The 15,752-nt window shown below is 44.5% G+C and overlaps 1 protein-coding gene across 2 annotated transcripts; it reads left to right on the top strand.

Moving 5' to 3' along the window:
• Positions 1-208: 208 nt before the first annotated feature.
• On the top strand, positions 209-10,804 carry FZD7 (frizzled class receptor 7). Of its 2 annotated transcripts, XR_005257629.1 has the most exons (3): positions 209-2,503; positions 10,030-10,261; positions 10,552-10,804. XR_005257629.1 is itself a non-coding variant. In XM_038143327.1 (1 exon), exon 1 carries the CDS (start codon positions 340-342, stop codon positions 2,059-2,061), a length of 1,722 nt encoding a protein of 573 aa, XP_037999255.1. In that variant the 5' UTR covers positions 209-339; the 3' UTR covers positions 2,062-3,985. The 2 variants fall into 2 exon arrangements, 1 of the variants encoding a protein (XP_037999255.1); XM_038143327.1 differs by lacking the exons at positions 10,030-10,261; positions 10,552-10,804 and having other exon boundaries at positions 209-3,985.
• Positions 10,805-15,752: the final 4,948 nt, after the last annotated feature.

Below are 15,752 nucleotides of genomic sequence, written 5' to 3'. Positions count from 1 at the left end.
CCTCGCCGCCGCCGCGGGACCCTGCGCGGAGCTGGCCGGAGCCTTCGCCGAGCTACACGCGCGCCTCCTGTTTCGCCGCCGCCGCCTTCTCCGGGGAGAGCAGCTCCGGAAACTTTCGCCTAGAGTAGCGCCGCCACCTCTCTGTGAGCGCCGCCGCGTCGGAGCCGAGGAAAAAAGTCGCGGAGGTCCGGCGCGGAGCCGCGTTCCTTCCATCGCCGCGCTCCTGCCCCACCGAAGGGGCCCCGCCTCCGTCCTCTGGTCGCTGATGCCCCTGGGGCGCCGCGCCGGCCGGCTCTGAAAGACTCCCCGAGGCTCCTCAGGCCCCCGGCCGTCCCGGCGATGCAGGCTGGACGGGAATGCGGCGGAGCGGCTGCCGCCGGCTGCCCCTTGCTGGGGCTGGCCGCGCTGCTGGCCGCCCTGCTGGGGACCCCCGCGGGTGCCACGGCGCAGCAGTACCACGGCGAGAAGGGCATCTCCGTGCCGGACCACGGTTTCTGCCAGCCCATCTCCATCCCGCTCTGCACGGATATCGCCTACAACCAGACCATCCTGCCCAACCTGCTGGGCCACACCAACCAGGAGGACGCAGGGCTGGAGGTGCACCAGTTCTACCCGCTGGTCAAGGTGCAGTGCTCGCCCGAGCTGAAGTTCTTCCTCTGTTCCATGTACGCGCCGGTGTGCACCGTGCTGGAGCAGGCCATCCCACCCTGCCGCTCCCTCTGCGAGCGGGCCCGTCAGGGCTGCGAGGCTCTCATGAACAAGTTCGGCTTCCAGTGGCCAGAGCGGCTCCGCTGCGAGAACTTCCCTGTTCACGGTGCTGGTGAGATCTGCGTGGGGCAGAACACGTCGGATGCCCCACCGGGACCTGGTGGTGCGGCGGGTCGGGGGGTCACTGCCCACCCCACAGCTGGCTACCTCCCTGACTTTCTTACTCCACCACAGCCACCCTCTGGCTTCTCTTTCTCTTGCCCGCGGCAGCTCAAAGTGCCCTCCTACTTGGGTTACCGGTTCCTGGGGGAGCGGGACTGTGGAGCCCCCTGTGAGCCGGCCCGGCCCAATGGGCTCATGTACTTCAAGGAGGCAGAGGTGCGATTTGCCCGGCTGTGGGTGGGCGTGTGGTCTGTGCTTTGCTGTGCCTCCACCCTCTTCACCGTGCTCACCTACCTGGTAGACATGCGTCGTTTCAGCTACCCGGAGAGGCCCATCATCTTCCTCTCGGGCTGCTACTTCATGGTCGCCGTGGCCTACGCAGCAGGCTTTTTGCTGGAGGAGCGGGTGGTGTGTCTAGAGCGCTTCTCTGAGGATGGCTACCGCACTGTGGCCCAAGGCACCAAGAAAGAAGGCTGCACCATCCTCTTCATGATCCTTTACTTCTTCGGCATGGCCAGCTCCATCTGGTGGGTCATCCTGTCCCTCACCTGGTTCCTGGCTGCTGGCATGAAGTGGGGCCATGAGGCCATTGAGGCCAACTCCCAATATTTTCATCTGGCTGCCTGGGCTGTGCCCGCTGTCAAAACCATCACCATCTTGGCCATGGGGCAGGTGGATGGGGATGTACTCAGTGGGGTGTGTTACGTAGGTATCTACAGTGTGGACTCGCTGAGGGGCTTTGTGCTGGCGCCCTTGTTTGTGTATCTCTTCATTGGCACTTCCTTCTTGCTGGCTGGCTTTGTGTCCTTGTTTCGCATCCGCACTATCATGAAGCATGATGGCACCAAGACTGAGAAACTGGAGAAGCTGATGGTGCGCATCGGTGTCTTCAGTGTCCTCTACACGGTGCCTGCCACCATTGTCCTGGCATGTTACTTCTACGAGCAGGCCTTCCGTGGCACCTGGGAGAAGACGTGGCTCCTCCAGACCTGCAAAACGTATGCTGTGCCCTGTCCCAGCCACTTTGCCCCTATGAGCCCAGACTTCACTGTCTTCATGATCAAGTACCTCATGACCATGATTGTTGGAATCACGACTGGCTTCTGGATTTGGTCTGGCAAAACCCTTCAGTCGTGGCGACGTTTCTACCACAGACTCAGTACCGGCAGCAAAGGCGAGACGGCAGTATGAGACCCCCGTCCCCTCTGGCACACACACTCTCACACATGCACACACGCAGAGCATACTCAGCATAGGGCTAGGGCAGTGGTTCCCTGAAGAGGAAGGAAGGGAGGCTTTTCCAAACTTTTTCTTCCTCACAGGAAGTTTGAAAAAAACCCCAAACATCAATTGCATAAAGGATCAGTCAAACTATGCCCAGTGGTGCTTATGACCAGCTAAGTGGGAGAGGACAGAAAAAGAGGCCGCTGCTGGGACAGGAGAGTCCTTCATCCAGAAGTCTCCTTACTTCTCTCCTGCTACTCCTGTCGAGGAAGAGAAATTCCAACCCAACTAAAATCATCCTGCCTTGCTTTGGACAAGAGGGAGGGGAAGCACATCTGTTGAGCCACCCCTGCCAAGAAGTAGCCAAAAGCTCTCTGAATTGCCCGGGCCAAACTGCAGCATGGGCAGGGTAAGTCCCGAGCCTAAGCTCGCTGCCTGCTCCTTCCAGCTCGGCAGAGCCATCACGTGAGTACTGCACAGCCGGCTACAGCCCGATCGTGTGCTGGGGAGATGCCTCTGTTCTATCAGCTCACAAGTTCCTTTTTACCTCAGCGATACCTGTCGTAATTGTTTTAAAGTAAAAATTTGGCCCTCGATCTGTTGTTCTTGCTGCTGTGCGGAAGGAGGGGGTTGCTATTCCACACCCTGAAAAGAAATGACTTGTTGCTTTTCAGCAGAAGGCTTTTCCCCCTTGCCTTTGTTCTAGGAGACAAAGGGGGAAACAAAAGTGTTTTCTATGTAGAAAGGCATAAGCATGGGATCGGTTTTTATGGGCAAACTAACAAAAAGAAGTCGTTGAGGTTCACCCTTGGATGTGAGGAGCTCACAGAAATAAACATTCCTTTTATGAAAAAAGGAGGAGGCAGGATGTTTTCCTACCATTCAATATGGGTCACTTTTCTAAGCTGAAGGGAATGCAAGATTTAGAGGGCAAGAAGAGCTTACCTGAGAGCACCTGCCAAAACAAGAGCTACTAAAATATAGGATTTTTTTTTCTTTCCTTCCCATAAACCTGCTTTCTCTCCTGCTTTGCAGTGAGCTCACTGCAGAAAAAAATCAATACCACAGCCGGATTCTGGGGACAGGAGGAATCGTTTTGGCTGACGATGGACCCTTTGCCTGCTCCTCAGGTTCCCTGAGCTGCATGGCAATGATTCTTGGTGCAGGTGGGGGGGCTGGGGTTGGGGTTTAAAATCAAGTAGTTACTGCAAGTGAAGAGCCTTCTCATTTTGGCTAAAACACAGCTGTTTGAGTTTTTGAGTTTCCAGTGATCAATCTTTGAAGGAAAAGCATTCAAAAATTTATCATCAAATGCATTGTTTTCTTTTTGAAATGTGACAAATTTTTCTATTCTGAAAATTTTTATGTTGACTTGTTCATATTTTATTTTTTGCATACTACTTTACCTTTATATTCACTGAAGGGTTGTTTTTATAAGTATATGTGTGTGTGTGTGTGTGTGTATTCTTGCCTAAGGACAAAATAGGACATTCTGGATTTTTGGCAAGTCTCCACCCTATAGCTGCTCTTCACGTTTTTGGGGGGGAAGTATCTAGAATGAAACTTTAAAAAGAAAAACCTGTCCAGGGTGAGGGGGCAGACTGCTGCTGTCTGAGGGTGTACCAGTAGTCTGAGCGTGAGGAATGGGCCCATCAGCCAAATCCTTCAGTGGCTCTGATGTCAGACTTGCAGGGCTTGGTTTGTCTTTTATAATGTGCACATGGAAGAAAAAAAAAACAAGCGTGTCAGACAAGTGCAGTATGTATATTTTGTAAATCTCATTTTTGTAAGAAAATATGTATTTATGTTTTTACTTGATTTTTTTGAAGGTCTGTATGAGGCCCTGCTTCACCCCATGTACAGATCACTAAATAAATAATTTTTAATACAAGCGCTCTAATGATGTTTTTTTTTTCATCTTTGAATACTTGGCAGGTTTTAGAATGGGGGGAAGCTCTGAAAAGTGGTGTCTTTGCCCCCACTTCATTATGGATAATGCAAGAGACTTTTGGGTGAATGCAGGCTGGAAACTCAGCTGTGGCTTGAAACCGTTTGTTCTGGTTACCAGCCCCTCAAAACAGGAGAGCACATTTTGAGACAGCCGGTTTCAAATGTCTGCCCTCACTTGAGGTACTTGCATCCTAGCCAAGTTTTTTTCCAGTCTCTGCTTCTTGCTGAGGGCAAGCTGATAAACCAGTTCCTTTATCTAGAAAATAAGGATAGTGCTCTCTTCCCATTCCAAAGAGACTTTAAGATTGAGAACGGGAGGGTGCTACGAGTGTTGTAATTTAGGTCCTCACTTTGATGGTGGAGTGCAATAGAGAAACGCTAAGGACTAGGTCCTTTTTAATGGCTTTCAATGGGCAGTATCATGAACTAGTGCTTTTTTCCCATAGCACCTTTGCTCTCTGCAGTTTTGTTCAAGTGAATTTTACTTTAATTTTAATAGCTTGCCTGAAGCCTACATTGTTTCTTATCACAGTAATCTGAAAACTTCAGTGGAATGGTCTATTTTATTTAATTTTTTAGACTGAAATGAATGTTTAGATCTCAAGCTGTGTTGCTACAGTCATGGAAAGTGCCCCAACAAACAGAATTGTACACCTGTGAAATGATGATATTTTACAGCATTTCTTTCACAAGGATTTCAGCCTACTGTCTGCATTCATCCCACTTCCTGTACTTTCAGTTATGCCAATACTAAAATTTAAGTTACAGAACAGAGATAGATCTAAGATGCCTTAGCTAGATGCCATCATAGTAGCTGTGGTTGCATTGCAACATTGTTTCGTTTACTAAGCATAGTCTGTAATGGGTCCACTTTGAGGGCACTATTTTATTTGGACCCTGCTCTCAGACTTTACCATTTACAGTATATGAACTACTGATTTAAACATTCTTTTAAGAGCTAGCCCCATTCATGGTGTCTCTCTGGAAAACCCACATCTTTTATTTGAAAACACCTCTTGCTGCTCCCCAGAACTGCTCACTTGTCAAGTTTCCTTTTTGAAAAGACCTTTGCATTCCTGCCAGTCAGGCTGCTTCAAACAGCTCCCTGACATGAGCTTGCTGATCACTTCTGAGGGGGGTTTCATTCCACTCATTCAGGAAACCTGAACCTTTCTATAAACATTTCCTCCCATTAATCCAGAGCGATGGAACGGCTGGAACAGCCTGTGCTGTGAAGGACTGGCAGCTGCCGGGAGCAGTGGTGTGACTGACACCCCTGTGCTGTGCGGCCACAGCTGCGTTGCTAAACATGCAATCAATCCTTAGTGCATCACGGACAGCTACGCCTGCCATCCATGCAGGGGGCCTGGCCCACTGCTCTCCACTCGCCACCAGCCCCGCTCGCTGCATGAGAAACCATTCACGTGTGATCGCTATTTTTTTCCCCATACGTGGAAAAACTCTCTATACAGACTTTTTTTTTTTTTTTAGTTCACGAGACATTTATATCTGAAAAAAAAAAAAAGGTCTCTATTTCCACCAGAAACTACTAAAGCGGTATGCTTTTATTTCAGTATTTCCTGTTAGGTACTTCTGGATTTAAAATCACTTTTGAAAAACTATCCAAATCCTGGGATTTAAGATAATTTTTAAAATTTGAAATTGTAGGTGAAATTTGATGGTGATGGTAAAGTAGAAGCAACTAGTATTTACTTTTAAGCAGATGTGACTCACATCAAGACTGAATTTGCTCACAGTGGAAACAATTCGGAGAATTTCAAGTAGTGATAGTGTCTGGCCTTCTGGAATAAAAATGTCTATCACCATTTTGATAACAAAGTAGCAGTTACTTTCATAATGGAGTACAAGTCAAAAAATCTTTGTGAAGCTCGCTCTCTGGAAAAAAGGACAAAAAATAAGCCTTTACTAACCTTTGATAATCACTGCAAAACATTTTTCTCTGACTAATGTTTAAGCCTACTTAATTTTTTTTAAGTTTTAAGAAAGGTTGCCTCACCGTTACTTTTGTCTCTTGTCTATGCAGCAGTTTTGGTTCACAAGAGCTTCGCAAGTAATAGTAATCATTGATCCATATCCCTGTAAGTGCACACCGTTTACTATATTTTTCATGAAAACTATAGAAACACTGGTTCTTCAGTTTCAAAGACCTTTGTGTAACTTTCTAAAATGAAGGATTATTATTTCAGGCAAGTTAAAGAGGAGGCTTCAACAGTTCTAGAGTTCATGAATAGCAGCAGCAATTGAATGTTTGTCTCCACAGAAAAAAGTGCTTTTATAATACGTCAGTGTTTGTTTGGGTTTATTTTTGGTGGAATACCCACACTGAGGATTGAATGTTTTTGTCTAAGTACTTCACCCGCAACCAATAGCTTTGCATGCAAGTAAAAACCACACTTCCCTGTATTCACCAACTGGCAACAATAAACATTACTTATAATTTCACATGGGTTTAGAAGCCAAATTACTAGCCTGCATTTCAAATAGCCTCTTTTTTTCTTCATCTCACTCTCATTTCTTTCCAGACTTTACAGGTACTTCATACACACTTCATACATGCCTTCTACTCCTTTTAATTTTAAAACCATGAAGCAAACAGAAAGAAATTTAGCCACTTACTTGGAGAGGAAAAGATGACACTGAATCTTCAGCACTCTAACTGTTCATTGAGGAAGACTTTTACCAAGCCTGCCCTATATAAACCAGGATAATTGTTTCATGCCAACATGTGTGTAGTTTTGGCAGAAATAATGCACAAATAATATAGGCTTGGGGGAATAAATACAGTCATGGCAAATTCCCAAATGCCCCACTTAGAATCAACTCATTTTCACTAAAGTGATGCCCAAACTGCTAAACTAAAATATGTACATCAGAGTTTAACACTGCTCAGACAACCAGTTTGTACTGCAGTCAGAGAAGGGAGATCAGGGGAGGGTTTTAAACCCAAGGTCCAAGGTTGCCTGGTTAAGGTGGCTGGGCACTGCTTGTCTCAAAACTCTATCAGTGGAAGTAAGGCACAGACAGCACTTTCTCCTAATTCAGGTAAACACCAGGCTCAAGCACAATGTTAGCACAGCTGCAGCCAGATGGGATTCGACTGAATGATGCCAGGACAGCCCCAAACAGTGTGATGAGCACATACTCCTCAGCACCACCTGCTCCTCTCAGTACAGCCAGCCTACCCTCACCAGGAAAATATGGGACTGGGATAAATGAGAATATGAACAAAAAGCAGGAATAAGCAGGGCCTAGAGCACATTTTTAAATAACAACTGTAAATTGGAGGAGATCACTAATCCATATTAATCAAGAAATCCTGATTGCAACAACTTGTTCATTTTGGCTGCCCCAGCTGTATCACCACTTGGCTTGGCAATAGGCAACCCTTCACTTGAGCATGTTATCCTCACAAATACACATGGAAAATCCGAGTCTGCTGCCTAGAGGAGTAGCCTATGTGAGTAGACTTTGGCTGCACAGAACCTGGAAATTAGTCTTGTCATGTGGCTACCAAGGTGGCTATAACCTTGCCATTAAAACTTCAATCCCAAAGGCCAGGGTGATGTCTAGAAAGAAGAAAAAAATAAAAAAAAGAGGCCCAGTTCTCCCCTACTTCGGGCTTTACTGAAGCTACTGCAATTCTAGCATTGCTCTCAAACCAATCTGCAGAAAGGCAAAGTCATTCTCACGGCAGGCAAGGAGATAGATTATTCCCACTATGCTGTCCTTTTCTTAAGGCTAACATTCTGAGGGACTTGAAAAAGCTTGTGGTGAATAGGGAATTCTGCCAGGAGCTGCAGTAGAAGAAAAACATGTTATGTGGCCCAGATGGACACAACAAGGTATTCTAGCAAGTAGGCACTAATCTAAGATTTGAAAGACAAGTGCTTGATTACCTGCACAATCGCAGATGGCGGCCAGATCACATACAGCCAGTCTTCCAGTAGTATTGAGGCAGCTAAAAATGGAGGCAGGTTACAAGGAAAGCACTTTTCATAAACATTTAAATTTCCAGGGGCACATCTAGAAAAATATTGTCTCTGTCTCTAATTCCTTGTCTATAAAATTGGAGTAGTGACACTTCTGTATATTATAGGGATGTTGTGAGAATGAATACTCTCAAAATCAGAAGAAACAGAATACAATTATAATAGAGTTTGTATAAATACCTCTGTTCCACAGTCTATTTTTCAAGTAGATTTTGTTTAACAGAATGCCAAATTAAGACCACTAGCTAGAATAAATTATTTGTATGTTTTCCAGTATCTTATCTAAAACTGGTCAGGCTGAGCACCTGCTTTCATAGGAGTATCATCTAGCCAGGCTCAAATATAAAGTGTGAGAGGGTATAAAGAGGCAAACTAGGTAAATTAAAAATTACATTAAACTGGGCATGCATGTCAAACAAAAGGGACTTGTGTTATAGTGGTGCTTAGGCATAGCAGAGGTAAGGGTTTGGGCCTGTGCTGCTACTACAGGGTTCTTAACTCTTCCAGTACTCCCCAAGCTCTCACTTGCTCTATGTTATAAACACGGTTATCACCAACGGGCTCAATGACAACTCTGCTGTTCCTCTTTAAATAAATACTGTTCACTTCCGCTTGCTGCAAGTGGAATCTAGATCTTAGTAGTAGGCCTAAAGCAGAATTGACCAAGATTTCATCCAAGCCCATGGCAGTGAGAATTCACCTTCCCTGCCATGTTTTCACTTCATCTCTTAGTTCCTCGACAGTTTCCTTCTGCTACCATGACCTCAAACAACATCTTTCTCATTACTAATGATGGCCAAGGAGAAGGATTAGTTGGATGCTTGGACATTTTCCTGCCTTAACAACAGGGAACAGCATGAGGCTATTACACTTCTTTCACCTATGAAATACAGAAGTGTCTAAGCTGACAGGGGTAAATGTTTGTGTCTTGCCCCGATGCCAGCCTTTTCCAGGGCAGACTTCTGCACCCATTCACCTTCACCACACATCAGGTTTTTGTTGCTAAATGAAGTAAACAAATAAATGAAAAAAGGATTCCTAAAAGCACCAAAGCATACACTAATTTATAGTTTACCCTCCCCAGCAAACAAAAATGTAATTTATATATTTTTCATGGAATACAGTCAAAGGAAACTACTTCCAAAAATATTTACCTAAAGCACAGATCAGATCACTTGCCTGACATGGCTTCCTTCTGCAGATTTTCCATGTGTGTATGTGTGTGCAAGCACATCCAGCATAGTGCATGCGAGCGTAACAACTAAGAAGTTACAACTGTAGGTAAATCTCTCATCAAAAGCCCAGTGAAGAGAGAAAATCAAAAGGCCCTTGCCCAATGCAGCTGTCTGCTAATTAAACACTGGTGTTAATTGCAGTAGTGTGGCTGGTCCTCATTCCCTGTGTTTGTTGTGGTGCCTGTGTGAGCTCCAGATTGCTCAGAACTTTCACATTCTCCCAGAAAATGAAACTGTCTATAAAAGGAATGAAAGGCTGTGATATGTATATATATCTATAGGACTATTTTTAAAGGAAAAAAAAAGATTTTTTCTGCGTGTTAGTTCAAAGCCAGCTTTGATTATCTAAAGCAAGTCACTCTATAGAAAGGGTAAAAAACGAAAAGGTAAAGATGGAATCTTTTTTATCTAATCCATAATGAAAAGAGCATTTATTATTTGTCATGCTCTTGCCTCTCAAGTTTTTAATTTTATTTTTTAATTAACGGCAAAATGTCGAGGTCTCAGGCAGCATTTCCTGCCCTTACTTTACAAGATGTGCAAAGAAGCATTCCATTAGGGCCAACAGCCAGTAAAAGGGATGTCATTTGACACCCTTCCACAGCTATGCATACCAGGCTGGAACCAAGCGGGATTATGTGAGTGGATAGAAAGCCCTTCTAGAGAAAGGATTTACTCATACTGTTTTTCTTTACACATTCTGCTCTCTGAAGATAATAAATCAGCTATTGGATTTGCAGAAACAACTCTCACGATGGTTGAAGAATTCCGGCACAAAGCAGATGAAGGCAAAGATTTGGCCTGTCTAAAGCAGCTCAGAGCGACCACGGGAAGCAGAGCCCGAACCGCAGCCGTGTGCGAGGGGACCGAGCAGCGCCGTGCCTGAACCATACTGCTCTCCAAACAGGGGGAGGAGGTGGGCTGGCTTTCCAGAGCTCAGACCAAACCTCACGGCAGCTTTCTGCTTTTATGGTAGGCTAAATCTAAGTCCGGCATTTGAGCCCTGTAAGATTTAAAAGTCTGCGCTGTACAGTTACTTTGAGCCACCAACTGTCTTTTCTGGTAAGAAATCCCTGGTCTGCAAAGACTAATTAATCTGTGGATGGTTTTGCAGTTGTGAAGGCACAGAAGTTTGTATCACTGCCCACAGACAAGCATCTAGTTTTCTGTCTTTGAGAGTTCTTAAGACTTTTCCACTTTAACTAATAAAGTCAACATAAACAAAGTTAATGCTTTAATTCCATGTCCTTCATTTTCCTCAGGCAAAGATCTTCCTGCACTGAATTCTGAATCGAATCTTTATCAAAACCTCTCAACATGAGAACTGAAAACAAATGTTTCTCAGAAAACAATTTCAAGAAACTCAGCAATTTCACTTAAATGACTTCCATTTTGCTATCAATTTTCATTAAAGCTTTGGTAACGAAGTGTCCTTTTATCAGCATTTCGCTATAGCACTGAGATGTAATACATTAGTTGAAAACAGGCATTAAAGATGTAATAACAAGTTATATACATAAAAATAAACCAATGGAAAACTGTGTCATGAGAACTGTTATTTTCACAATGCCCAACCCTCACATCATCCCTGACTGCATCTTATTTAGCTGATAAAGTTCTTTGCAGCAATACCAGGCTATTTTATTTATCCTTTAATATAATTCTGCACATACAATGACACTTTTATTAGTAAATGAGAAGCAGTGTGTGCCAGCAGACAAGGCACCAGACTAGAAGTCAGGAGACAGTCATACTTTTCCCAAATTTGCCCACGGTCTGCAAATTCTTCCAATCATCCTTACCCCCATTTCTTTTTCTGCCCTTCTCTAAATAGGCTCATGCTCTTCGGGACAAAAAAAAGGTCTCTATTGTCCCCACATACGTGTTGGTACTGTTCCCATCTTATTGGAGCCCTGATCTTGATGGGGACCTCTTCAGATTTGGCACAATGCAAGAGGTTCCAATTAAAAATAATTGATCATTAAGAGACAGAGAATAGCAAAGAGTGAGCTGGCACTTTACTTTCTATGAGGAAATAGTCAAACACTAGTGGCAAAGTAGAGACATATGTGATGACACCAAATCTTCCCAAAGAAATGAAAGTGGGAAGTGTCACTCATCACCTTTTGGGCTTTTGTGTAACATGCATAAGGAATGTTCCCTTCTCTGAAGAGTCTCTGGGGACTCTTCAGATGATGGGATTTACTGTCACATGCCCTCTTCTCCCTGTCTTTTTTTGGTTGTTGTACAAAGTGCTGCCATGTGGGGTCTGTGTGATAGCACATACTGCCAAACATCTCCAGCTGGGCAGAATCAGTGCTGGCCAGTAAGATTGTTAGTCGGCTGACTATTCCCTAAGAATGAAAACCAGACACTGAGGAAACTCTCTTGTTCATAAAAGGAAAATATTTATCAGCAATGAAATAAATAAAAAAAAAAACCCTAAACTAAAACCAAAACAACTACCTGGGTATTTCATTAAAATATCACTAATGAAATGATTAAACAATTCAGCAGGAGAGCAAGGAGGAAGGGCACTGCTTTCCCATGCACCCCAAAAATATGGGTTTGAATTAAGTAAAACAATTTTTCAGTTAACTGTGAACTGCTTCAATTGAAGAAGAAAATGAAGGGGAAAATGTCTGAATGCTTTGGTAAAATGCTTTTTACATGAAGCACCCCCAAATTTGAATTTGAAACGCACCCATAAAGATTGAAAAACATTATGCAACCTTATAAGGTTCAGCTGGAATTAAGAGGGAGACTAAGAGATGGAGTAATGCGAAGATGACAGGTGAAGGCAGATAGCTTGGCTTTGGAACCACAGGGAGTTTAAAAGAGACACAGGAGTCAGTTTTACCTATAGCTTGCCCCAAATCACTGAAAAAGTCTAACCCACTTCACTTGCACCATGCAGACCTGGTAGTAAGGGACACAAGGCAGAAACTTTAACTTTTTTATTAATGAGACTAAGAATGGCATTCAGGGAAAATTGCTTGTGGAGAGCAGAGAAAGAGCAATGAAAACCGTTGGGACTGAAATGCGAGAAGCTTGTGCACACAGCTACAGCTGCATGTACATTTGCTTTTCTTGTGTTTCAGGCTGACCAAAAAGAAAACTGGTGTGAAGGCGTGCTTCTGTGCCTGTCGGGCCCATGCTCACGCTCACTGGCCCTGTCTGCTGGCTAATGCAGGGGCCTGGCTTGTGGGCTGGGCTGGCTCATAGACACCCATCCCAGAGTCCATGGAAGGTGACGGTGTGACTGCCTGCCCCAGTCTAGGCAGGTGTTGCTCTGGAATTCCTTACATTGCATTTTTAACAGAATATTCATAGCAAAGTACTGTCTCTGTCACCAGTTAAGAGTGGTGAAGTGCCCAGGCTGTGAAGGAGCACTTAGTCATACTTCACTCCAGCAGCATCTTCAGGGCAATGGAATTTTTGACTTGTAAATTGATGTCATCGATGTGAATGCTCAACAAGTTATATTCCTCCCATAAATTTTCAAAAGTTTTAAGTTTGCTGACAAAGAAATTCATGAAGGTTGCCAGGAGCATGTAGTGCCTTTCTAGAATGTCAGTCCTAGCTATTCCCTTGGAAACCAGTAAATAAAGAGTTAAGGAATGAGCAAACACAACCTTAATTGTGCTGTTGGAGTGATGCCCCAATATGGCCATGGCATACAGAGCCTGTGCTATCTCAAAGGCAGAGTGCAAACATTTGGGGAATAGGGCACATGACCACAGGACAGAGTCTGAAGCCTTCTTTTCTGCAAGGCAAGACTGGTCTGTATAGAAGCCGCAGGGACTGAGGACAAGGGGAGTGTCAACAGCAACATTTCCCAGGAGAAGCTGGTCTCCTCCTCAGGACTTGCATCTACTCAATTCACAACCCCTGTCCTCGCAGACTGCCATGGAAATGCTCCCTCCGCTCCCCAGCACTGAGCCCACAGACTATCCCACAGCACCTTTGTGCACTTCTGGTAATTCCCCAAGGGAGGAAGAGTTCTAGGCACTGGTATTACCACAATTTACAAAGTCCACACCAATGGGGGACAGAGTAGTGAAGCACATACATGAACAGAGGAGGCAGGGAAAGAGGGAAGCCACCTCCCAGAGAGACAAGGCATTTCTCATGTCAAAGCTCAGCAGTTTTCTTGTGTCACAGCCACATAGCAGCCAAGTGCTCCAGCTCTGCCAGCTGGAGCAAGGCAGCTCTCACAGCTGACCTGCACCAACCCCAGCAAGGGCATGGGGAAGGTTTCTCAGGCCCTGCTTTTCAAAAGGCCTATGGCTGACCACATTTGCTACGACGGAAAGGCATAAGAGCCTAGCAGACAGCTTTGCTTCTGTCTCAGTTAAGTGGTTTTCTGCCCGGGATAGGATGGCAGAGAGTGTCAGCTGCGGCACAAACACTGCTCCGAAATGCAGGGCCATAGAGAAGCCTGCTCAAACACATCCTGTCATGGAAGGGATATACTCAGAAGTGTGGCACTGGCCCTCTTCTCTATTTATTTCTCATTCTCTGCTCCCACAGGAAACAGAATTATATTAGCGTCTCCCTCTTTTTTGTCCTACTTTGAATGCTGAGCAGCTAACACCCATTATTCTGTGACAATGTCCCATCTTACTGACATATCTTGAATATGTACATTTTCATACTGCTTTAATAGTGCTATTTTAAACTTTAAAGCCTGTCACTTGTCCTCATGAAAGTCAGATGGAAAATAACACTATTCTCATATTTTTTCTGGTCTTAACATCCAAAGCAGCAGTCCCTAGAGCAAGCTTCTGTCCTCCTGTTGGTAAGAATTTCTGTAGCCAGTTTGCACAGTGCTGTCCTGCAACTACAACTGAAGGGCAAATCCTAGTACTACAATTACTGCACATCTACAGCATGTGAGGACTTGTCCTGTGATCACTTGCAACCCCTTGACTGGAAGTTTTGTCTGAGCAATACATGCATTATCAATTGAGAAATAAATACAGAAATTGAAGACTACAAAGATAAACACTGGGCTGTTCCCACCCTTGTGTGGACACAGGCATGTACTACTAGTAGTATGAGATTAAGAGGTGCATCACAGAACTGTCTTGAATCCAAACCTCTAATCTCAGAGACCCAGACACCAGGGTCAGAATACAGGAACATTCCTGCAGGTTTTTTCCAAGATGCCTCACAAGGAAGAGCCTTTTCCATTAACATCTACCAAAAGCCAAAGCACATAAGCTGTCCTACAGCAGACAAAAGCAGACAAAAGCTCATGTTCCGCAGAAACACTCTTCTGATACAGGGATGTGTTTACAGGGCTGCAGACCCTGTGCTTAGACCTCAAGGCTCTCAAGCCTTGAGACCAAGCCCCAGGTGCAAACATTTGCTGCCTGGTTCAACCAGGCTAAGGCCTGTTCTGCTTGACAAAGAAATGCCCTGTGGTTGAGCTGGCTAGAAATGACCAACATAACCTGTCCACATTTCATGTGCTGGGAGAAAAAGCTACTGAAGATTGCACAGTGCCGATAGAGCTGCCTTGTGCTCTTGCTAGTGATAACCACTGCATTCTCATCAGAGCATTTGTCACCAGCAATTTAAGAGTTAACCAGAACAGTGGACAAAACATCAAATATCTTATTTGTCTCCTTTTGTAGCTAAAAAATCCCCTCTTAGATGCAGGTGTAAATGTCCCTTTTCCTGACTTACAAGGTATTTGCCTATTGTCTGTCTCTAGGGTTAAAAAACTCCCTGACAGTAAGGCTTCTGTAAACACTCCCACTTTATCTGCAGAAAGGGAGAATCCCAGCAGTACTGCAAACAGATATAAATGGAAACTGTTATAAAAATTAATAAAAAAAATTCATTCAGCATGTGTTAAAAGTAGCAGCGATTTCTGGCAAGAATTAATTAAACCAGATGAAACATTTCTGATATGATTCGTGTGATCAGATCATTTAATTAGTTCTGGCTTTTAGTTCATCAGTAACAAGTTTCTGTGAGGGTGAAAAAGGAGTAATTGTTTATTCAAATGGTAATAATTTGGGTTTCTTTAATTGATTCCTAGTGTGAAAGCACTGATTCCTGCTGTTTTCTAAAGTGCAGGATGGAAAAGTTCCAGCATGATGTCCAGTTCTAGAGGCCACCAGGTCCATTCCCCAGTGCAGCCCCCCATTTGTGATCTACTCTGCTACAGCCCTATTGCTTCTCCTGGCTTGTCTGTACACTGCTGAGCAGTGAGCAGGGCTTAGCCGTTCTGAAGTGCTTGTGGGTTTATTAAGTATTCCTGTGTGAAGCTGATGATGTGCTCATAAATAATGTTTCTGGGACTGAAACATGTTTTCTTTACAGCAGGCTGGGTATTCTGGAAAGGAAATGCTTTCAAAACAAAACAAAAAAAAATTCAGACACACAGAGCATCTAAAAGTAAAGAAGTTTTAGATAATATAAAATCTTCCTTAAAAAAAAAAAAAAGAAA

Source organism: Motacilla alba, chromosome 7 (genome assembly GCF_015832195.1).
Source record: "Motacilla alba alba isolate MOTALB_02 chromosome 7, Motacilla_alba_V1.0_pri, whole genome shotgun sequence".
NCBI lineage: Eukaryota > Metazoa > Chordata > Aves > Passeriformes > Motacillidae > Motacilla > Motacilla alba.
This window is presented reverse-complemented; position numbering and strand designations above follow the sequence as displayed.